Below are 23,308 nucleotides of genomic sequence, written 5' to 3'. Positions count from 1 at the left end.
TACTTACTGCCATCAAATTAAGTTTGGACACACGTGCTTACGATCTCAGTAAATAAATTTGATCCTGATTACGCCATGGTACAGCACCTCTTAGCTTTCCAATGCAAATAATGACAGACGACCGAGCAGATTAATAATAATGTCGCAGACTGGACAAAAGCGGAAGTCTGCTGAGCTTGTCTCGGAGCCAAAGCGCAAATCTGTGTATCGTCCTGTTCTGGATAATCCGTTGGCTAGAGTGACATGGTATTCCTCTTTTTTTGAATCAGTTTTTGAGCACTGTTGACATAGTATAGGCCAGAAATCTCTGCAGATGACGGACAGCTATATCTTGATCTGTTATGCGCGTATGAGCCCATATGTTTTTACTTACCGAATCAGACAGCTAATTGATGTTAAAAAATAAGTCTTTTACAACCTCTCGGTCCCTATATCTCCGCCAAATCAAGTCACCAAGCTAACGACGATCCCGAATCCCGCAGGGAAAAGAACAATCACAAAGTGTCAGTTTCTAAAAAATTTAAAGTGAAACGACCAAAACTGCTGTCTCACCTTACTCTTGGCTTCAACAAATCAACACAAGCCCTCGAAGCTCAGACATCAGAAATCTATATCCCAGCATCGTATGCTACTGCAAGAACAACCGCCAAACAAAAGAAACCACTAAAGAATCCAATAGTTGCACTGTTTGTTGCGCGTCAAGACATTGAACCTGCCATTCTCCTATCCCATTTTCCATTGTTGACCCTCACATCATCACCTCGGGTAAAGCTTGTCCAGCTTCCGCGGTCCGCAATGGCTTGTCTGTCTGACGCTTCAGGTATTGCTGAATTAGGTGTTGTGGGCGTCAGATCAGACTGTCCTGATTCAGCAATGCTCTTTCAAGCTCTAGAAAAAGTGGATTTTGCCAGTTCAGCCTGGGCTAGCAGCAGAGAAGATCAGGCAACTTCTAGATATCAGGCGCTCAATGTGAAACAACTCATGACTAGCATGCCAGTCACTCCAAAAAAATAATTCTTGATTGTTTAAACAAAATTCTCGTATTACGTCTACGCATAATTAATGAGCTTGGATGCTTAGCAATAAATTTTTACTCGAACTAGATTTAAAATTTCAAAACCCGTTTATCCCCATTTATCACTCATTAAGGCAATTCAAAGTCTATTGATATAATTTGGTGCGCGCTAAATTTATAAATCTATTCATCTAAGCGGTGGTGGGAGTGAAGGTCCAGGTCTCCTCAGTCTTGAAGGGAACACCGAGCTCAAGGAGGGTGCCAAAGGCCTTGCTAAAGTCGGCAAAGAAAGCGTCATTATCCTTGGCATACTTCTCAACCCACTTCTTGAAACTCTTGTCTTTAACGAGGGCCATATCAGCAGGAAGCATCATAAGACTCTTGGTCTTGTCATCCTCGAACTGCTTGGGGCCATCCCACTTTCTCCAGTGCCACTTCTCGTCGAGGAGAAGCTTGTAGAAGTCATTGGTCATGTAAGTCGGGGCGAAAGTCCAGGGACCATCAAATCCAGATCGGTTGGTATGGCAACGGCCGAGAGCATGGGCACCAACGAGGGCAACAATCTCCTGATCGTTAAATCCTAAATCAGATGGGTTTAGATTAAGCTAGGACAAAAGACGCAAACGATTTTAGCATACCCATGCGGTAAAAAATGTCGCGAATGTGGCTGGAGCCCTGAGCAGCGTCAGGCAATCTACCGTCCGGAGTGCAAGCAGCTATTCAAAAAAATCGAGATTAGTACCCGTTTGATAGCAGTAATCATCCAATTAATCAGCCCATGGACGCTACTAGACCTGAATACAAAGAGACAATCAATATCACGTGATGGGGTCTTGGCTGACCGCACAAACCACCTCATTGTCAAAAGATTGATCTTTCACATTCTGTAAAGAAAAAGAGGAACCATGAATCCAATTAAGGATGAGTGTAAATGGAAGGCTTACATGCATCAGCGTCGGCACGGCCGGGACGCCATTTGATAATAGGACCACCCAATTCCTGGACCGCGGCAACACCACCGAGGGTCCAGAGATCACCATACGAAATCCAGGGGTATTTGGCTTTGATGGGCTCAAGACGATCACGAGCAGCTTTCTGGAATGAGGAGGGTTAGCAAAAGAAGTATACAAACCCAAAAAATAATAATGAAAAATTGCAGAATAACGTACGAGACCAGCGTTTGCGCCCTAATACAAGTGAGACAGGTTAGTATGAAGTATTGCGGACCCACACCAAGATCAAAAATTACAAAAAAATTGGTTACTTACGTGCGACGACTCAGGATCAAATCTGGTAGAAAAAGATCAGTAAGGATACGAGAGAAATCATAGATAATGAAAGTGAAAGCTTACCTCATGGTAGCACCATTGGAACCTCCGGTCTTCGTGTTGATATCGTAGGTGCCAGATGCATGCCACGCAAGACGGATGAGGACAGGGCCGTAGGAGCCGTCGTCGTAGTCGTTGTCTTCAAGCGTGTCGGCGATAGCTGCATAGACCTTCTTGTAGTCGTCATAGGTCGGCACGAAAGTAGCAGTGGGAGTAGCCTCAGCGGAGGAGGAGGAGTAGTAGTAGTAGCCACCGGCAGCGAGAGCGGCGACGACGGCTGAGATAAGGAGGCCGTTGCTGGAGCTCTTGGGGGCCTCAGTTTTGGGGGCCGCAGGTTCGGGGGCCGCAGGTTCGGCAGCGGCCTCTTTCGGCGGTTCGGTCGCGTAGAGACGAACAGCGGCCGGACGAACCAAAGCAGAACGGGCTACGCGCGGGGTGAGCGCGCGGGCGCAGCGGAGGGTAGGGCGAAGGTAGGTGGACATTTGGTGATGGAAAGGAAACACGGACGAGGAAGGATGATGATGATGATGATTGAGCAGTCGAAGGCGGGAGAACAGCTATAAGAAATAGGGCCGCGGACAAACGCTGATAGTTTGCGCTGGGCGCGGGGTTGGGCTCGGTACCAGAGCCGCACGCTTGCCTGAGGCGCGCCTTAGTATCTCTTAATCCTGATTGGCCGGCAACCGGTATCGCCAGTATCCGGCAGCGGGAGACTGATTGAATAATGAAATACAGAAGTAGATGCAGAAAATATACGGAAAGACATCGAGAATTTCAGATTCATGATGATGTTTGGCTGTGGCGAGAGTAGTACTATTTCCATCACGACCACGAATTTAGCCTGCAACACCGACGAAATACAAACACAAAAATCAGGAATTATAATCGGATCAATTATTACTAATAAGCACACAGCCTAGCCCGATTTCCGATTAGAAAGCCGTCTCTACTGTTTCTTCGGCTCCGTGACTTTCCCCAAAAAAAACCCGAGAACCCTACTCTTTTCTCTGCTTCAACCCACTATCGCCGATTATCTAACTATTTTGCTAACTACTTTGCTAACCACTTTGCTCACTACTACCTGGCGGATTAACAGTTTGGCCGTGGAGTGTCATTCTTTTTGTTATATTCACCGACCCATATCTGTGCCCAGTATTATGTAACCTTCCTTGTAATATTATAAATATTTTTCTAATCTAAATAGTCATCGTATAAAACTCTAATTGTACAGCATATTGACTTGCTGTGGTGCATAATTAACTGCTTCACCACTCGTCGAACTTTTTCGTTTTCGTAGGTTAGAGAGATCATACGCACTTTCAGTAATCATCTCCTACTTCTCTGTTCTTCAGCATCCACTTCGCTCCACATTTCTGCAGATCTTGTGATTGACCATCGGTCGAATTATTAGAAAGTATATCTTGTGCTCATCATCTTTTATCTCATGCTGCGACTATCGGCGTCCTCTGCAGCTTCGCTTGCCCGCCGGCAATTGGCTCTGCGCTCGCTACCCACATACTCTCAGTCATCTCTATCAACCGTTATTTTAAAGCAATACTCTCCGATAACATCATCTTCAGTCTTGTCATTCTCCTCGGCGGCTTGCCTGCGGGAACCAGCTTCATCGGCACAGGCGGAGCATTCACCAAAGACCAAATCGTTAGAGAATCAACTCTCATGGAATGAGTTTCTCAGATACAGAACCTACCGTCGAGGGTTCCAAATTGCCTCAATGGGTGTCACTGGTATGATTGGACTCGTGGCCGGTTGGGGATACGTCTCAACCGTACAGATCGACCCCACGCAAATGATTTTTGGCTTTGATCCTTTACTTGTAATGGGTGTCGGATTATTTGGCTTTACCGGTCTCTCTGCACTTGCAGGTCCTCTTGTAGGCAATTTTGTTTTTAATTTTATCATCCTGAGGGGAAAGCGGATACCTTTCCGCCTGGTGTGTATCTCTTTTGCGATTCTACAGCCAGCTTGCTTGCTTGTATTGTTTCCTGCTAACTTAGTATCGAAATTTTAGAAAGAGGATCTATTTTTACAGCACATTATCAAGAACAGAGTCGATCCCTCGTACCAGTCGTTTGCCAATCCAGTACCGGATTACTACGGCGAAAAAATCACGTCTCTTCATGGATACAGAAGGTGGCTTCGCAATTGTGCTGCCTACAGAAAGAAGCGTGACGAGTTTATCAAACTATAAATATTTTTATGTAAATAACTGAGACCAGATTTTGATAAATGAATTATCTCTTGTTACTCTGCGTCTGCTATGGCGTGCACTAAATTCGAATAATCAATGTATTCTTCAACGCTGAAATTTTATGGTGGCGTAGGACTCATTCTAATATATTAGGATTATGCCTTATTAATTACATCTATTAAATGATTATCGGCATTTTGTAGTTACAAATCGTACTAGTCTTCTAAAAATCCTAAAGACAATTAGATTTCCAGTATTCAAAGGCCTTGAAGAAATCGAAAAGTCCCAAAAGCTAAATTTTTGTCTGAGGCTTTACGTTGATTGCAAAATTGATTTCCAGCACCTTACCATTCTTAACTACCTCTAGAAGGATAAGAATACAGAGCGCATGTTTACAAGAAAATAAATAATTTAGTTGGCTTATCTTTTTTCTTGGATCTGCGCTCTAGAACCGCTTTCTAGAATTAGTAGGCTGCATGCAGTGAAGGGTCATTGATTGCAAATATTTATCGAATTATTTGCATCGACAAACATGTTGCCTTCAACTCAAACAAGGCGATTCATACATCATTCTGTGCAATGTGCAGAATTTTATCTATCTACTCGACTACTTCTTTCTTCCAGTAGAAGAATCGGATGCAATTTGCGAAGGCTTGCTTCATCTTCGTCGACAACAGAGCATGATGATGACAGTGACAAAATCCTTATGGATTTCCTGAGACGCGACGCTGATCCGCCTAATATCGATGCCACTCGACGATCACATCTTTCTCCACTAGTTAACCTGGACACACTTCGCTCTGATCTTTTCGACGACGACAACCACAATGAAGACGACGAGCCAAACTATGATGCGCAAAGGGATCAGCCGAAAGCTGATACCAAAGACAGAAAAGATGAGAAGATTACTCTACACGGTGATGAAGGATTTATAATATTGCAGGCAAACAAATTCCAACGAAGATCAAGGCGCAGAACTCCCACTACAGACATCGAGCCATCAGCGGATCTGGATAGAGATTCGCTTGATTCTCATTTCAGTCTCTTAATGAGCAAAGACAGTGAGAATAGCGGCTTCGAAGACATGTCTGAAGGTTTAGAAGCTATGCGCCCCCATGCGAATCTTGTTAGTCATGCACGGTATGCTCAAATTGAAAAATCTATAGATAAGGCATTCAAACGTAAGCAGTTACTGGAATACCTCAACCAACTGGAATCTTCTCAGTCCAGTACGCAGCGAAAACGAAAGACTTCGCTGAAATCAGACATGGTTAGACACATTATTCACAGCATTTGGGGAATAAAAATCTCAGCCGACATTACCAAGGATCTCTTAACACAGCGTGAATTCGTCACTCGAGATCGAAGGGATATGATTCTTTTACTTTCTAAAGACGCCCTTCTTCTTCGCAAAACTACAGAACTTGGTCTGACCGTGCAAGTTGGACGCAAGAGCAATGCAATCGAGTTAATTGGACCCGAGAGCGCTGTCGAACGCGCCATGAAGCGGCTAGATCATATAATTCAAAATGTGGTTGAGCAGGAAGTCGATTTGGAATTTTTACTTCATACTCACAACATTTCAATTGATGACATTCCATTCAGTGTCATTTCACATCTCAGCGAGACCTTTGTAGAGCCTATTGACAGACGGACTATTCGCATATCAGCATTTGTGGAACATCGGATTGCCTTGGCGCGTAGATTGATAGTTTTGTCGCTAAAACTATATCGCCGCGAAAGCTCAAAAATCTATTTTGTTGCAGGATCGTTGACAGAGAGCGATACAGCATTTTACAATGTTTACGATACCAGCTGCCTTCCTTGGTATGCACGAAATAGTCGGTGGCAGCGCTGGAGAAGTGTTCGATCGAGATATAATAGCTCAGAATCAGTGCCGAGTGATCCAGACGACTTCATTGCGCAGTATCCGATGTTGATACTACGAGAATTGAATCAACTGAATGGTAATTCGTATTCTTTGATTGATCCGACTGAAGTTGAGGATTATGCATTACAGCTCGTCGGGTTTGATCCAAAGAAAGGGAACGATCAAGTGATCGACAGTACAGTTGGAGAACTCATGAGACGGATGGTTGATCAGAATTCTGGTGACCGTTACTTAGATGTAAGAAACATTTTGAAGGCAGATTTGAATGAGGAGAATACGGGCGACATTGCTAATAGCGATGGGGAAGCCGACACCGCGGCAGCCAAACCGGAACAAGATTTTGCAAACGTTTTCACAATCCTCGAGGAAAACGCGTCGCTGGATGCCAAAAATAGAGAAACATTTATAGCGGCTGGGTATAGTGCTACGTACGTAACTAATTTCTCTTTGAATATTCAATCCGTGTCACTTACACTGATTTGTCAGATTTGGATTGGCTCTGCATGAGCAGGAGAAGATCGGCCAAGATGCAGATATTTTGTCCAACTCACGGGTTCATAACAAAGACAAATATATGTTTATCGAACAGTATGTTGAATCTCAACAGATGTATATTCTGCTGGCAGTACTGACTGGATACTTAGTTCACCCATTTTTACACGCTTTATTGAGACTTTTCACGCAAATCTGAAACTTTCCCGTTCGGAAGAAGAGGCAGACGCAGACTTCGAGTATCTCACGCACGATCCGCATCATTTGCTATCTGAAATTGAGAAAGATGATCCAACTGCTTTGCGTAGATATTATGGTCTCCAATTTATCCCGTCTCCGTATGCTCATCCAAAATCATTTATGAATTATCCACCACTCGAAATGACTATAGCGGCCGATAGCCACTGGAAGCCAACTGATTCAGTTGATCTTGTTGCGCATGATCATGATTCCACTATAGATCTGTGCTTACCTCGGCAGGGACTGGACGTCAGATTTCGGCGCCGAGTCGATGAAACGATAGACAATGAGCAACCAGGAGTGAAGGTATTCTTGGATGCGCTTGAGATTGACATGGGCGATCCTTCTAGGAGAAAGAAGGTACCTGACAGTATTGACGTTACCTCTCGCTCTTACGATCAATCCTCAGAACCTGAGCCAGTGACCTACCTATTTCGCTCGCTCGAGCAACGCTGGGAGCTGCAATACAAGCATGGAGAGTACATTCTTAAGTATTGTATAGTAGAGAGCAGTGTGTTGGATGGTCGACGAATCAAGGCTACTCTATCACTAGATCCAGATCGAGTGAGCACTGATAATGTGGAGCGAGGCACCCAACTGCGAGATCTTGCAAAGGCTGCAGCCGAGCTGGCGGTAGGAGCTAGTTTGCTGATGAAAACTTGAGAACAATTGTAAATAGAATTATTTAGTCATCTGTAAATATAATAATTATATAATGCTTGATTAGTTGTGCTAAATGAAGATCAACCGGTGCGGCTCAGGTGTATACTTCAGCTGAATTAATCAATTGGAGAGTGCTGCCCATATTTGTAGAGCCTGGCAGCCGTTGTCCACGTGAAGCTGAAAAAACGCCTTGTCCCCCTCGACAACTCCCAACTGTCTCCACTCTCTCGAGTCTTCTCCCTTCCTTATCTCCTCTTCTTTCTCTCCGTACTCGAAATATATCTTTTGAGATATTCTTGCTCTTCCAAACTATGGCTCGGCGTAGCGGGCAGGGCACGTTCAATGCCCTAGTTGTCGTGATGCTGCTCTCGTTGTTCATTTTATATCGCGTTGCGCTTCCTGGCCGACTCGAGCCTTACATAGTAACCCTTCCTGACCTCCGCCGCCATCTCTCTTTTCAGCTTCCATCACATCTATCGTCATTGCAACCAGTTCTTGATACTTCTCGGCTGGAAACTGGCGACTCTCACGGTAGGATAAGATCCGCTCGCTTTCGGCAGCTTGCGGAGGCAAGTGCAAAGATAAACCAGCTTGGTCTACACAAGGAAATCACCGCATTCATGTTTTCTTGTGTTAGCGGTATTCCACCAAAGGCTGAGGTTTTTGATAGCTTTGTTTCCCTCAAGTATGGACTCATGGACGTTAGAATTGCAAACGAGCAGTGGCCCATGACTTATAATCCGACAATCTTTGCTCTCCCACCTTCTTCTCACTTTCCTTTTCTTATTGTTGCACGAGTCCGAGGCGAGGGGTTCTTTCAGACTTCTCTGATTTGTGAAGGTAAATATATTGACGAAACAAAAGATAACTCTTACGGATTTCCAATCACAACCCGGCTTATTGGTTGTGCCACTAGTGCCAAAGAGCTTGCTGTTCCCCAGACCCCCGCTCGCGACTGTCAAAAGCGAGATTTTATGTCGGACGTACCTGGCTTTCACGATCCTCGAATCTTTTGGTCAAATGAAGGTGCGCCTCTTATGATCATCAACCAACAGTCTCGCTACGGTTGTTTTGGTCTTTGGGTGATCGATCTTCGCAGCGTGTATCCTTCTCTGAGATACAGAGTCAACAGGGCACTACTCAATGAATATCCCACAGTCATGGAGCTCACTCGTCTTGAGGGGCGAGGCAATGTCGAAAAGAACTACTTATTATTCTACGACTCAGTGACTTCTGAGCCGTACGTCCAGTACGATCTGGCTCATAACAAACGCCACTTTGCGAAGCTGATCGGTAACGGCCTCACCACTTCAAATCTAACAAGTCCATTGGAACTGTCTTGTATTCACGACGACGCAACTTGGCATCAGGCCACAAATGCCATTAAAATTGTCCTGTGCAATTATGGCGAGTGTACTCCGGGTCCAGAGAATACCGTATACATGTCTTTTTTACATAAAAAGTCTGGCGTGAAAGAGAGCTTGAAAGTTCAATATCGTCGTTATGTCGCTGTGTGGAAAACAACTGCCCCTTTCGAGTTAGTTGGTTTTGGTAATAAGCATATCAGGTTTGACAATGAAGACGAGTGGGAGCAAAAGTTTGACGTCGAGGGGAAATTTCTGTATACGGTCAGCATTAACTGGGAAACAAACCAGAATCGGTACGAAGGATATCTTAATGAAAATGTGCTTGTAAGTTTGGGTGTTGGTGACCATGGAAATGCAGCGGTTGTACTCCCTGCTAGGGATTTATTAACGTGCATGGACTCCTGTTCTGCTTCTGCTTGATGAAGTTAACTGATCGGTATTATATATTTCTATTTTTGTTTTTATTATATTTTTTGAATTGCATTAATGTCTTGGATCAGCGGTCTTGCTATCTTTTGTTGGGTTATATTGGAGTGCGATTTATAATGTTTTTGGTTGGGTTTTTGCAAAAGTTTGTGTATGTGTAAATAGTTACGTGAATGAATTGACATTGCCAATACAAAATTAATCTTGGCATATTTGCATTCTATCTTGACTTCTTTTAATTTGCTACCATAGTTTAAATCCCCTTTTATCGCTTTGAACCAAGCTAAGAAAAAGTATTAGCCAGCTAGTTGAGGATTCAAGATATTCACACCAAAACCCAAAGTTACACCTATAAGAATACACAGTCATAATTCATCAAATCTTGACCTCCAACCGTTTCATTACAAGGGCTATCCGTTTGCATATACCCCATTTTCCGTCTCTCATAAATATCTGATGACACAGATGAGCAACTTGAGCAGCTACCGAACGCTTTTCAGCTCTATGTGTGGCCGACTCTGAAAAGCCAGACTCGCTACAGCAAGTCATTGAAAGACCAGCACCTGATGACTCTACCATCTGAATCACGCTCTCTACCACAAAACGCTCTTCGTATGACATTTCACACTCGCCTGCTGAAGATTTCTCCACACCATGGATCCAGGCAATCAATGACAACATCGACTCCCAAAAGCAAAGAATTTGCTCAATACTATCAGGCTTTTCTTCGGATCTAATGAATCCACGCACATAGGGCAAAGAAAGGTAAATTGCTTTATTTGCTTGCGTAGACCTTGTAAGAGTCCGAAAAGCAAATTCATCCACGACAGGATCAAGGTAGTCCGTTAAATTTGGATCCGACAATAAGCCTTTGAAATATGCCGTTACTGAAGCTCCACAGCGTCGAATTTTGATCACATGCGCCAGCGATTCGATAGATACGCGTCCTCGAGTATTTGAAAGTTTGAGAAGACATTTGATCAAATAATGCGTTAATCTATCTATCTGCTCAAAAGATACAGTACGAATATACTCCAACTCCATACCTGAACTCCCAGATCGTCCGCTATCACCCATAGCGGAAAAGTGAAGCACCTGGTTTGTATCACCAAGATTCTGCAAGACCATATGCAGCAAAATCGCAATTGCAAACTTGGATAACTGCCGGTCCGCTTTATCAATGTCATTTGAATTCACACTCTGGGCTGCAAAAATTCTAGCTACAGCCTCATCTGTAGTAAGTGGAGCATCCGCTTCAACAAGAAGACTGTTAAATTGAATATCTGAGTTTGCAAACCAGAGTAGATCGCTTTCTGGTAAAGGAAGACCGAGATCAGTAAGTCGTACAACCATACCGTGACCATAAGCAAGATTTAAATTAGACATGAACGTGAAAATGCCCCAATATAGTCTGTGATAGCCTTCACGTGTTGTCCAAGCAGACCAACTAGAGATATCCCGATTTTTCCTCCTTTGAATGCCATAAGCACAACATCGACTGAGAGCTGGTAGATCATTAAGAGCGCATTCAATCAACTCAACGTCTCCGCTCCAAGAGTTAAACATGCAGGTCAGTAACTTAGCCTGCAAAAGTGGCAAGTACTTGTCGTCGGTGAAAATCGAGCGATCCACCCACATAGATGAAATGTAATTTCGACTCTGCAAACACAAGGATCTAGCGTCTTCGTAATTCGAATTATATACCGCACCAATTGCAGCCATCATCAGCATCAATACAGCACCAGCCATGGCATCTACTGAGATTTCTTTTAGATTTCCACGCACAAAATTGAATCGACAGAAGGTACAGTGAATCAACGGAACTTGCTGACCATATCCAACCTTATATATAACTAGATAGGCATTCATCCGTTCTGTACTTGGAAGAGTGGGACTTGCAGCATCCGGCGAGATTGCAGACAAAATAGAAGACAAATTATGGCGACATGTATCATCAAAAATAGCAACCTTGTCGATATCACACATCTCAAAATCTATACCTTCCGTCAAGAGATCGCTCCAGGGAGTATCAGCATCAATCCCTGAGAGTGGCGATGACGGTGATGAGTCCCAGTCTTCATTCAGAACTATAGAATGCGTTTCATCTTCACCAGTAGAATCACTTCGATGAGAAGAAAGCGCTAACTCATTTGCCCCAACCTTATGAGAAGTGATACTAGACTCTCCTGGAATCAAATCAAGCGATCCTAACAAAGCTGAAGTATTTGGAGATAGCAGATTTAAAGGATATTCACTAGAAACAAACTGAGAAATATCAAACGCAGCAAATACGTCGCCTCCTGCTTCGATATCCGACAAAGAATCACTATTTGAATTTTCATGAATGATTGGAGCAGTATTACTTGATATGTCGTACTTCCGATCAGACGCTGGCAACTTGACGCCATTATCAATGGGGGAGACATCTATCGGGACGCAATCGAGAAGGGGGTTGACTTTAGAAAGAACCGGAAAACTATCATCTGCTGGTCGAGCTGTACTGCTCGGATTTGTATCATTCTCCGCTACTTTGAAAAGCTTTTCGTAATCACTGTCGCTGGGCCGACTGTCTCCCAGGATCTCAGTCGGAAGCTCCGGCGATTCTAGAGGCACCACCGACTGATTAACCGTGTTTAGTTCAATTATAGACGGAGAGAGTGACAGTGAATCGCCTTCTTGAAAATTATTTTCCCCATCTGTTGCGGTTGGAACACCATCTGGTCGTGCCTTTGCGTTAGACACTGCACATGTTCGTGAATGCCGGACAAGCAGATCTCTAAACAATATTACTCCAATCAGCTGCTGCATTGGCATAAGTTGCCATGAACACAAAACTTACTTTCTGGAAAAAGCTGTCTTGCAGTGAGCACAGTTAAATGGCTTTTCAGCAGTATGTGAACGCTCATGTCGAGATAAGTGCTCACCACGCTTAAAAGCAGCTTGACAGTACTGACAGATAAACTGTTTTCGAGAACGTTTAGGGCGAGGTGGAGGAGATCCAAACTGCAACACGCTTTGCATTGCTGCTAAAGATTTCTGGTCTGTTGCATCCATCAGATTACTGTGGTAATAAATAGCTAGTCCCGATCTCGATCATGGGCAACTATTCCAGCTGGGGACGTTTACTAACAGCATCGCCCTCGATCGCTGCCGTAGCTTCTAACCGTCACCCTCAAGTCACAACGTGACGAAGATCACATCGAGTCACAATTTGGATGACTCGCATCGACTAATCGATTTATCAAATAGGAAAAATGTGGGGAATCAACTACAAATGTACATTTCGTTGCCGGAGCAGCATGACGACCGCTGGGAAAAAAATATCTGATAAAAATGAATATTTAGTAGTCTGACCTATTATTCTCCGGTGGCATTTGTGCTCGAACTTCATAGCTATGTTCTCTTAGTGCATTTATTTTGCTCTTTATTATATTATAAGAGCTTGACAAATCTCGCAAATGCCGGAAATTCACTCGAAAATATATTGTTCCTGTTAAATCGATGAAAAAAAAAAATAAATACAAGATCAATATATCACAGCAGTTTGGTTTCCCGCACCAGAAATAGTTGTAATATTATTTTCTTCAATCGTATTCAACGAAGACGTTATACGTCAATACCCAAACGAGTTCGCACGACCTTAACTACATCATATCCAAACATCCAGGGCTCGAATACAGTATCAGACCAAGGATTTGGTTGTTGACGGTCGTACGGTGGAATCTCAGTGCTCGAAGGAGGTACATATCTGGTCGGCGCAACAGAGCTTTTTGTAGTCGCGTGTCTCAGCGCTTCATCTCGCTTCTGCTGTGCAGGTCCGTCCTCAAGATGATTAACATAGCCCATGTCACGCGATCCCAGAACAATGCGCGTAGTCCGGGGCTTCCTCACTTCCTCGTACACTTTCAGCATATCTGAAATCTGGCTTGGATCTTTAACCACGTCAATACATTCTGCGAGTGTGATAGCATCTTCCATTGCCATCGCTGCACCTTGCGCCAAAAAGGGCACGGTTGCATGAGCAGAATCACCCAAAAGTACAACCTTGCCAGAATTACTCTGCCAAGTATCAAGCTCTTTCAGATAGCATACCTTCCATTTCATTGCTGATGGTATCATTGAAATAGCTTTCAGGATTTTCGGATCCCATCCGGCATACGTCTCTAACATATCCTCGGTGGTAGCAGGAATGTTCCACTCGCCGCTAATTTCATCACCGGCAGGGTGCAACATTACCAAGTTGTACAATTGACCATTTCGAATTGGGTAGGCCATAATGTGACCTCCAGGTCCTATCCAACTGGTAGCACGAGGAGTTTCTAACAATCGCTTGAGAGTTGGATCACTAGACATCTGCTCGGCGGTAAGCGTAGCACGGTATGCCGAGGATTCAGACTCTAAAACTTCGCCTTTCAAGTCAGGGAATAATATGCGACGGATACCTGATTGTATACCGTCAGCAGCAACAACCAAATCAGCAGTGTAGGTTGTTGCCTTTGCTCCATAAACTCCGTCACAGGTAGTTACACTTGGCACAGTTTCATCAACGGAAATAACACGGGAGTCCACCAAGATTTTAACTCCAACTTCTTGAGCACGGGCATGAAGAATTTTGTGATAGTCCGCCCGGTGAACCACCCAGTAACTATGACGTTCAAATGTTAGCAAATAGCAATTAGAAGGCAAGCAAATATATACATACGGAGATCCGTAAACGATCTCGACATAAGGATTTAGCTCGGCGGGTCCCAAAATCTCGCCAGTGTCGTACCGCACCATATCTATTCCACTCGGCCACACAACAACATCCTTAAGCTTCTCATAAACACCCAGAAGCTTTAAGACAGCGGTAGAATTGGGTGGGATCTGAATACCAGCACCAATCTCTCCCAGTTTAGGCGCTGCCTCAAGCAAAGTGACTGAATGTCCACGCATCGCGAATGCGATACCAGCTGCGAGTCCTCCAAGTCCGGCACCAACAACAACAATATTCAACTTTGCGTTCGTCATGGTGTACAGTAAAGGTTGTGCATCCTTGGGCAGCGATGGCAAATCCCCATCTAATAATCAAAAGCCCTTACGCCGCACGGGGACAGCTTCCCCGCGCCATTTCCTTTCAAGGAATATATACCCCACTAATCGGGGAGTATTGCACAGACGGGATCCGGAAAATAATTATTCCACTCGTTCCCGTCCTGCAGACAATCGGATCGTTCGCACCTTTTTGCGCACCGGACAATTTTTGTGTTCGAGTTTTTTACTCAACATTGAATTGTGCAACTACTAAGTCACTAATGATGGCCGAACGTATTTGATGAGCTCTGCAATTGTCGGAAGTTCGGTGATAGTGGGGTAAAGTTGGCGATTTCCAGCAAGTAGTGGGGAAAACCCTACAATTTATTCAGATTTGGGAGCCGAATACAAAATGCGCGAACCGAAAAATACATACCTCTGACGTCATACTCTGTCCAGAGAATACTTCGTTCTCGGCTCAATGATGTATATTTTACCAGTACTGATATTATTGCAAAGTCATTAAGTGTTTAATAAATTACTTAGTAGTCTATTCCTTTTCTTTTATTTGCTCCCTCTTCTTTTTTTTTTTTTTTATTTTATTTCGTTGGTAACCCCACGCTGCGATCGTCATGATTAGCTTCTACTATCCTATTCTATCAATAGCTCGTAACAATTTATAGCCAAAAACCAACTGAATAAATTATTCAGCATTTTAGAGTTCCTTCATCGCGAGGAAGACCTTGAGTGCTTACTATATAAGCTTATATCTTCGGCTGTAGATTGGTGTAGAAAATTTCGACGACTGATAGTTATTGATTTTATTTTAACAGAAATTGTTCGCTGGTAATTCTTAGACATTTTTGAAGAGAAGCTTGGGCATCTCAGCTCTTAATTCTTGAGCTAAAATATGAATGAATACGTGCTCTGAGTAGGCACGCGACAGGCGTAATAACCAATGCACGGATTTGTGACAACCCATTACTGAAAGTTTCATACAATATACTTCGCTGTATTCACTATTCTTAAATGAACGAATACCCATAGGACTCGTGCCTTGCTCAAGTTAGTGGAAAGTTTCGACCTTATTCCTCCCTCAAGAATGTTTCTCAGCTCTCTCCAAGATTTTCCCTGATATTGGAACACAATTTCCAACACTCCCACTTGTTCCATATATCTCAATTCATTCCCATTCTTAATCTTAGATTCTCAAATTGATCTCTAGCAATTCCTTTGGTCAAAAGGTCAGCAACCATATCCTTAGTGCTGCATCCAAAAATACTGATAATCCCATCATTGATTGCTTCTCTGGTGAAATGATAACAGACATCAATGTGCTTAGTTCTTTCATGAAACTGTGGATTTTTGGCCAATTTGATAGCTCCTTGATTGTCTTCTGCAATCCTGATTGGTTCTTGAGAAACTCCACTGATAAACTCCTAAAGTCTTTTAAGCCATTTTGCTTCTTGTGAAGCCAGTTTCAAAGCCATATATTCTGCCTCTGTTGTAGATGCTTCCACGAATTTTTGTCTTTTTGATTTCCAGCTAATTGCTCCTCCTCCCAAAACAGACACATATCCAGAAGTTGATTTCCTTTCATTAATATCTGTTGCATAATTTGCATCTGAGTACCCTGAAATAAAACTCCCCTTATTCTTGCTGAATGTAATTCCCATGCTTAGAGTTCCTCTAAAGTACCTCATGATTCTCTTAACTGCTGCCTAATGCAGTTTGCCATAGTTTGAATTAAACCTTGAGACTTCTCCCGCTGCATTTGCAATATCTGGTCTTGTTCCAATTGCCAAATAATTCAAGCTTCCAACTGCATTCTGATAAGGGATCTTCTTCATTTCAATTTCCTCATCCTTGTCTTTTGGATTCATATTTTTAGATAGTGTCACACTCAAGTCCACAGGTGTTGATACTGGATTGCTATCCTGCATTCCAAAACTCTCCAACACTTGTTTTACTTATTTTCTGCTGACTAATCGTGAGTGTCCCATTGTCTGTTTCTTTCAATTTCCACTCCAAGGAAGTAACTGGTCTCTCCCATGTCTGTCATTTGAAACCTTTTCCTCATATTCTCTTTGAAATTGTTGATATCTTTAAGATCCTTTCCTGTGATAATTAGATCATCCACATAAACTGCCAGTAGTAAATTCACTTTGCTGATTCTGTATATCCCATAGTCAGCACTTGCTTGCTGAAACCCAATTTTCAGCAGATATTCATGCAATAGCTCGTTCCAGCACCTAGGTGCTTGCTTTAGCCCATAAAGAATTTTCTGAAGCCTCCACACTTCTCCACTGTTGCGATAGAATCCTGGTGGCAGCTGCAAGTAAATCTCCTCATCCAACTTGCCATAGTATGAGTCGTCTTTTATCAAACTGCTGTAGAAAGTACTTGCTCGTGTTTGTCCATTATAGATTCATTGTTTCGGTGTTGTTTGTATACTTGTCTGAGTATCGGAAAAGATTGAGAGGGCGGTATATTTGTATTCTAGCGCTTTTTTACATGTACATAATCTATTGTTTAGGTTAGGTTACATTCACTTCAATCATTAGATTGTACAGTAGACACTAAATAAGGAATAAGCCAAAGGCCTGACCCTTAAATTTGTATGAACATACTTCTTACCAGATCACTCTCAGCTGAAGTCAGCCATCTACCGTACAGCAATTCAGACCCAGATCTTTTTACTTTCTTAGAGGTTCAGATTTAAAAATGTCACGACATCATCCAGACTTGATTATGTGCCGTAAGATGGCTGGTATTAGTGTTGGTCGTCTATGCGAGAAGTGCGATGGCAAATGTCCAGTTTGCGATAGCTATGGTAAGTTGATCTCTATTATTTCTTATGCCTTTTGGCTAGTATACTATTAAGTGATTGATGCTAAGTTTCTTTCTCGTTTAGTTCGTCCGACAACATTAGTAAGAATATGTGATGAGTGCTCGTTCGGAAATTTTGCTGGCAAATGTATCATCTGCTCTGGTGTTGGAATTTCGGACGCTTTCTATTGCTTCGAGTGCACTCGATTAGAAAACGACCGAGAAGGGTGCCCAAAAATTATAAATGTTGGTTCAAGTAGAAGCGATTTGTGGTATGAAAAACGCAAGTTTAAACAATCTGGACAATGATACAAAGAACTTGAATCTGTGGGCGCCATGTATGATATGTTGGAAGGACGTTAAAACGAAGGCATTTGATTATTGATTGGTTGGAACATAGTATATCTACGGCGTTATTGCTTCGCAAAAGCGCTAGAGCTGGTATTTATGGGGTTTTGCAAAATAAGGGGATTTTCGATGAGGTTGAGCGAATCTTTGCAGCTAAAGAGGCCAAAGAGATTGGAGCTGGCGGACGCAAGAAAGGAATTGAAGAAAAGAAAAGCTTTATCTCTCGAGATCTGGCGCAGCAATTTGAGATCAATCTTCATGCCTTTGCGAATCTGTCGGTGGAGGAACTCGTGATGAAAATTCTTAAATGCGATAAGGAAGCTCTCAAGAATACGAATGTGCTGGAATTTTTAAATAAAGAGGATTTAGTTAAAATACCTGATTCTGTGTCGCGCAACTTACTTCCTTATTCGACTGCCTGGTCGAATTTAGTAGTGAGTCGGTCTCCTGAGAAGGATCCGTCGGAATTGTCGCGTGCCGATCAGATTTATCTCGAGCTGTGTTTCAATTTACAAACGTACTGGAAGTCTCGGATGCGTGCTCTAGTGCTCAGACAGACTTTTGAGCATGAATACGATGAGCTTGTGCAGAAGTTGAAGCTTATTGATAGTGCTAGCGAGGCGATCAAAAATTCTACAGAATTGCGAGATTTGTTTGATATCATTCTTGCAGTGGGAAATTATATGAATGGTGCTACAAAACAAGCCACAGGATTTAAGTTGAGTTCTCTACAGAGACTTGCATTTACGAAGGACGAGGGTAATACGATGACATTCCTACATTACGTCGAGAAGATTGTGAGAACCTCGTTTGAGAATTTGGATGGCTTTATTGATGATTTGAAGGATGTAATTTTGGTTTTAAATTATCGGTCGAGCAAGTGCAGTCTGACTGTCGGCAGTTTATTCAGTCCGTCAAGAATGTGCAAGATTCAATCGATTTTGGCAACCTTTCAGACCGATCGATTTTCCATCCTGAAGACCGCGTGTTGGCGGTTGTCTTACCACTCCTTCCAGAAGCTAGAACGAAACGAGATTACTTGCAAGAGCATTTGCAAAATACTAATTTAACTTTCGATGACGTTCTCAAGTTCTTTGGTGAAGATCCTAAGGATACTGGGTCGCGACAGAGCTTCTTTTTGAAATTTTTATAATTTTATAAATGATTACCAGAAAGCTAACGAAGAAAATCTGATTAGAGAAGATGACTCAAGAGCGTACGAGCAGCGAAAGAAGCAAATGCTCGAGCAGCAAAAAAAATCGGAAGAATTAGCTTCTGCCACTACAGGATCTCCGAGAAAAGATGGCGACAACGCGGTAATGGATAATTTACTTGCGAAATTGCGCGCAGCTGGCCCACAGGCCGGAGACGCGCGTGCTGCGCGACGAAGAGCCGCGGCGAGGAAAGCTCAGGCGTTGAGGAATACGAAGGAAAAAAGTGAGGAGCCAAGTTCTGAAACTGCTGGTTCGTCGTCGACGTCTGTGTCGCGCGCGACTTCCGAAGAGAGAATAGAGTCAACAGGTCTCGCTGCCGAAGAAAAGCCTGTCATCTTATCCGAGATTGAACCTGATGAAGACAAGCAAAATGAGCTGCAAGAAATTGATCAAATCGAATCAGGTGCTGCGAAAGAAGCCCCAGTAGAGATGGAAATCGCGTCAGAGCCGATTGGAGATAAAAGGCCGATGGATAGCAATGAGTAATGATGCAAATGATTTTGTTATGGTGATTATTGCATGTGCATAATTAATACACGGATTTTGGTGGAAGGACGGTTTTTGGAATTGTAACTATATAGATAATTCTACTATATTTGTAATATTGAAAAGAAATAAAAAATTAAAAATCTCTTCTTACTTATGTACCATCTTCCGCCACAATAAAACACCTATACGCAGTCAGGTCGTCTGGTATACTCCCTTGTAAAGATCCTCATCAAATCCTAGACATAGGTATTTGCTAGACGAATCAATAGCAGCTTCCACCGTACTGCTGGAACAGCCCGAGTTGGTGTAAAAATATATGAGCCATTCCGTGTATCTCATATACGTTAACTTCTTATATTTATAACCCGTAGGGAGCGCGTAACAATCATTAGAATCATACGTCTTATAACTGCCATAATCGCCTGTGCAGTCACTATTGGTTTTCCAGAAATCCAACCTGAAATCTACAGTAACTGCGCGTTTTCCCAACTCAATAGTACTGCCGTCATACAAATCGTTGTATATCGGGTCCAGCAGGCTACTATTTAGCGTGAAAGCAATCTCTACAGAATCGTCAAACTGATTCTCTAGTGCCGCTAGAACAGCTGACATTGAAACCATGACGGCCAATAGAGATTAAAACATCACCATAATATTGAAGCGATAGAACATCTGCTACAATACGTCTAATGGTTAGTGAGCTAACTTCGATCTCTGTAGTAACACTAAAATTAATGTCTGACACAGTGAAGATATAACACCTTGATGTATCTAAAATTCTTATTGCAGCGGTTAAATTAATAATATTATCCCTTGTAAAATTACCTAGAAAAATATTATTAACACTACTCATAAGCGAAAATATTTTTTCAAGTGTTAATATTGATATTGTTATTGTTGCTAGATACTAGGGAGGGAGGCGGTAATTATATAGACAGAGGAAAGACAAGCCCCCCCTGAACAGCCTCGCTAAGCCTTCCATAACGAAATGAGAGCAAAAAAGTCGGTACTCTCGTTTTGGGCCAACAGCAGCCACGTTCGAGCCATAAACAGGCTAAGATAAAAATCGTCATTATACTGGCCAGTCGCTGACGCTGTATTAAATTGTAACATACTTTTTCGGTACCCATTTCAACATGCAAGGTGGGAGCGTGATATATATCAGCCACTCAAAAGTAGTGATACACAGCAAATCGCGCATTTACTAGTTTACTGCAGTCGATTATAGATCAGAGCATAAGTACGAATAAAGAACACTAACCACGGCGAGATTTGACTTATAAGGTTAGCGTGCAGCAAGTTGTGCCATGCAGAGAGCGACAGATGAAGCACTGCAACAGAGGCCCAGTTGCGAAAACAAGAATTATAGTATATATGAACCTATATGTAATAGCATATAAGTTGTAACAGAGTGAGGAAATCACCCTAAACTAAACGAGCTGGATGACTTTCAATCAGCTTCGTACCGAGTGTGAGGGTTTATGCGGCTCGAGAGATTTCTGTTCAGTTGGTACTACGACGTCAATTGATTCTTATTGTTGCGACTAATTTAAGCCATAATAAGCACAATAATCTAATTTACATTCTAATATGTGAAATTAATGGCTAATAATCTCCATTTTTTGACTGGAGTCGGTCTTTCCAGACTTTTTGCCTGTTATCGCGTACGTTGTATAGTCTTTCCCTATCGCAATTTTATCGCAGAGCTAAACGGTGCGCCGCAATCTCTAGTTAGATAAGCGCAAGCACAAGGTGCTGATAACTTTTGAGAATTCATAAAAGATCCTCTCTCTTACAACACCTGGTTTTTGCTGCTATAGACTACTCTTGTTATTAAAACTTGCATCAGTTTATTAAATTTGCCGGTATAATTATTTCGTTGCTCCACTGTACCTCAACATCTTCTGATATATTCATCTGACATATGAATGGAAGCGCAATTGTCATACTATGGACAAAGATATCAAAGGTCTTGAACTGACTGCAGTGACAGACGAAAATGATTTGCGCACGGATCTTTATACTAGAGACACAGATGGGGCGAATGAAAAAGGGTGCGTCGTTTTCGTTACACCAAGGCAGGAATCGTTGAACGACGATGGCGGCGACGAAGAAGAGACCGCTACGCTGCCAACGCAATTTGGCTATCAAAACGCACACAGCAATGAATATATTATGAGTCCTCATGAGCTGTACCCTCCCGATAAGGGCTGGCGCGCTTGGATTTGTGTTGTTGGCGGATTTTTTGGTACGATGAGTACGTTCGGTTTCGTGAATGTTATGGGTGAGTTTCCAGTTTCCAGCATTTAGGAGTAGACAAATTATTAACGTAAAGAAGGTGTGTTTGAGCAATATTACAAGGAAACATTATTAACTGATTATTCCACGTCCCAAATTTCCTGGATTTCGTCAATACAGACATTTATTATGACATTCGGGGGACTGGTAATTGGACCAGTTTACGACGTAATAGGTCCGAAGAGATTGATAATCCCAGGAGCAATTATAATGGTCGTGGGGGTGATGATGACTTCACTGTGTACTGAATACTGGCAATTAATTCTCGCTCAAAGTCTCTGCACCAGTTTAGGGGCTACTCTTGTATTTAACCCCGCTCTGTCCGCTGTCAGTGGCTGGTTTATCAGGAAACGTGCTGCAGCTGTGGGTATTACAACAGCTGGAGCCTCCACTGGTGGAGTAATTTTACCTATTCTATTTAGAAAGGTTGAAGCGAGATCGGGGTTTGGTTGGGCCGTTCGCTCAATGGGGTTCTTTGTACTTGGACTCTCTGCTGTGACTTGTATCGCTGTTTCAACTAGAGTTAAATCTCCAGGGAGGCGCCACGTTTCACTGGTTCGCACATATATTGATCCATTTAAATCGGCTGCTTTCTCTCTTACTTCTGCAGCTGCGTTTTGCGTCATGCTCGGTGCGTATGTTCCAGTAAACTATCTTAGCAGTTTCGGGCAAGCTAATGGATTCTCGCCTGCCCTTGCCTCGTATCTGTCATCCATTCTTAATGGAGCTAGTACTTTTGGCCGAATCGTCCCAGGAATTGTGGCCGATAAATTTGGTAAATACAACACATTTGTCGCCGCTTCTCTTTGCGCTGGAATTCTGGCAGCCGCTTTTTGGATTCCAATTACTACACATCCTCAAATTATTGCTTTCGCAGTAGTATACGGATTTGTCTCAGGTGCTGCGCTAACCGTATGGCAGGCTGCTATTGGCGAAATTTCTCCAATGCGTGAGATTGGAGCACGACTAGGGATGGTCAATGCCATCTCGGCCTTTGCTACGCTCATAGGCACACCAATTGCGGGCGCAATTCAGGCAGAAGATGGAGGAAGGTATTGGGGAATGGCCCTATTTACAGCCATGAACATGATTGGTGCCTCTATTTTTGCCTCTTTTGCACGACTTATCATTACTGATTTTGCGATATGGGCGAAGAAGTAATAGAGCGCGTGTACAACATTTGGTAGAGGCTTAGTCATTTTTGTGGTAGAGTACAGTAAGTGTAAATAATTTAATATGCAAAAGAATGTTTAGTAGGGTTTAGTACTATTTGTTTACCAACGAACTGCATCGACAGCTACGTACAATAATAATTTAATACATGTTTTCAATTTAGCCTGTAGAGTTTGATGCTGCGTACCTGTCGAGCAAGTCGGAGATTATGAAAGGTCGGGGTTTAGTAGGGTTTAGTAGGGTTTAGTAGGGTTTAGTAGGGTTTAGTAGGGTTTAGTAGGGTTTAGTAGGGTTTAGTAGGGTTTAGTAGGGT

The 23,308-nt window shown here is 42.8% G+C and overlaps 9 protein-coding genes across 9 annotated transcripts; 6 read left to right on the top strand and 3 right to left on the bottom strand.

Moving 5' to 3' along the window:
• The first annotated feature begins 63 nt into the window (after positions 1-63).
• Positions 64-1,104, top strand: V2V93DRAFT_373455 (uncharacterized protein). Its single transcript, XM_066910987.1, has 3 exons — positions 64-246; positions 297-347; positions 408-1,104. Exons 1-3 carry the CDS (start codon positions 140-142, stop codon positions 1,012-1,014), a joined length of 765 nt encoding a protein of 254 aa, XP_066764120.1. The 5' UTR covers positions 64-139; the 3' UTR covers positions 1,015-1,104.
• V2V93DRAFT_373452 (cytochrome c peroxidase) lies at positions 1,043-3,161 on the bottom strand. Its single transcript, XM_066910986.1, has 6 exons — positions 2,368-3,161; positions 2,284-2,305; positions 2,185-2,202; positions 1,960-2,110; positions 1,654-1,731; positions 1,043-1,595 (listed from the first exon to the last, which is right to left on the bottom strand). Exons 1-6 carry the CDS (start codon positions 2,823-2,825, stop codon positions 1,207-1,209), a joined length of 1,116 nt encoding a protein of 371 aa, XP_066764119.1. The 5' UTR covers positions 2,826-3,161; the 3' UTR covers positions 1,043-1,206.
• A 482-nt stretch (positions 3,162-3,643) lies between these two features.
• On the top strand, positions 3,644-4,714 carry V2V93DRAFT_373450 (mitochondrial import protein Pam17-domain-containing protein). The gene is made up of 2 exons (XM_066910985.1): positions 3,644-4,294; positions 4,373-4,714. The coding sequence occupies exons 1-2, from the start codon at positions 3,788-3,790 to the stop codon at positions 4,550-4,552; spliced, it is 687 nt and encodes a 228-aa protein (XP_066764118.1). The 5' UTR covers positions 3,644-3,787; the 3' UTR covers positions 4,553-4,714.
• A 187-nt stretch (positions 4,715-4,901) lies between these two features.
• Positions 4,902-7,898, top strand: V2V93DRAFT_373448 (mitochondrial inner-membrane-bound regulator-domain-containing protein). Its single transcript, XM_066910984.1, has 3 exons — positions 4,902-6,871; positions 6,930-7,031; positions 7,088-7,898. The coding sequence occupies exons 1-3, from the start codon at positions 5,085-5,087 to the stop codon at positions 7,836-7,838; spliced, it is 2,640 nt and encodes an 879-aa protein (XP_066764117.1). The 5' UTR covers positions 4,902-5,084; the 3' UTR covers positions 7,839-7,898.
• A 111-nt stretch (positions 7,899-8,009) lies between these two features.
• V2V93DRAFT_373444 (uncharacterized protein) lies at positions 8,010-9,840 on the top strand. Its single transcript, XM_066910983.1, has one exon. The coding sequence runs from the start codon at positions 8,150-8,152 to the stop codon at positions 9,623-9,625; it is 1,476 nt and encodes a 491-aa protein (XP_066764116.1). The 5' UTR covers positions 8,010-8,149; the 3' UTR covers positions 9,626-9,840.
• Positions 9,841-10,006: 166 nt separating this feature from the next.
• On the bottom strand, positions 10,007-12,652 carry V2V93DRAFT_360307 (uncharacterized protein; the record flags this gene model as incomplete). The annotated part of the gene is made up of 2 exons (XM_066908127.1): positions 10,007-12,407; positions 12,471-12,652. The coding sequence occupies 2 exons, from the start codon at positions 12,650-12,652 to the stop codon at positions 10,007-10,009; spliced, it is 2,583 nt and encodes an 860-aa protein (XP_066764115.1).
• Positions 12,653-12,895: 243 nt separating this feature from the next.
• On the bottom strand, positions 12,896-14,989 carry V2V93DRAFT_373441 (uncharacterized protein). Its single transcript, XM_066910982.1, has 2 exons — positions 14,334-14,989; positions 12,896-14,276 (listed from the first exon to the last, which is right to left on the bottom strand). Exons 1-2 carry the CDS (start codon positions 14,639-14,641, stop codon positions 13,238-13,240), a joined length of 1,347 nt encoding a protein of 448 aa, XP_066764114.1. The 5' UTR covers positions 14,642-14,989; the 3' UTR covers positions 12,896-13,237.
• Positions 14,990-17,368: 2,379 nt separating this feature from the next.
• V2V93DRAFT_360305 (uncharacterized protein) lies at positions 17,369-19,521 on the top strand (the record flags this gene model as incomplete). The annotated part of the gene is made up of 5 exons (XM_066908126.1): positions 17,369-17,477; positions 17,559-17,745; positions 17,874-18,669; positions 18,723-18,918; positions 18,998-19,521. The coding sequence occupies 5 exons, from the start codon at positions 17,369-17,371 to the stop codon at positions 19,519-19,521; spliced, it is 1,812 nt and encodes a 603-aa protein (XP_066764113.1).
• Positions 19,522-21,699: 2,178 nt separating this feature from the next.
• Positions 21,700-22,983, top strand: V2V93DRAFT_392198 (major facilitator superfamily domain-containing protein; the record flags this gene model as incomplete). The annotated part of the gene is made up of 2 exons (XM_066912467.1): positions 21,700-21,808; positions 21,863-22,983. 2 exons carry the CDS (start codon positions 21,700-21,702, stop codon positions 22,981-22,983), a joined length of 1,230 nt encoding a protein of 409 aa, XP_066764112.1.
• Positions 22,984-23,308: the final 325 nt, after the last annotated feature.

The sequence above is a fragment of the Kockiozyma suomiensis genome (assembly GCF_038497685.1).
Source record: "Kockiozyma suomiensis strain NRRL Y-17356 unplaced genomic scaffold V2V93scaffold_12, whole genome shotgun sequence".
Taxonomy (NCBI): domain Eukaryota; kingdom Fungi; phylum Ascomycota; class Lipomycetes; order Lipomycetales; family Lipomycetaceae; genus Kockiozyma; species Kockiozyma suomiensis.
The sequence above is the reverse complement of the archived record's forward strand: the minus strand, read 5'-3'. Positions and strand labels throughout refer to the sequence as shown.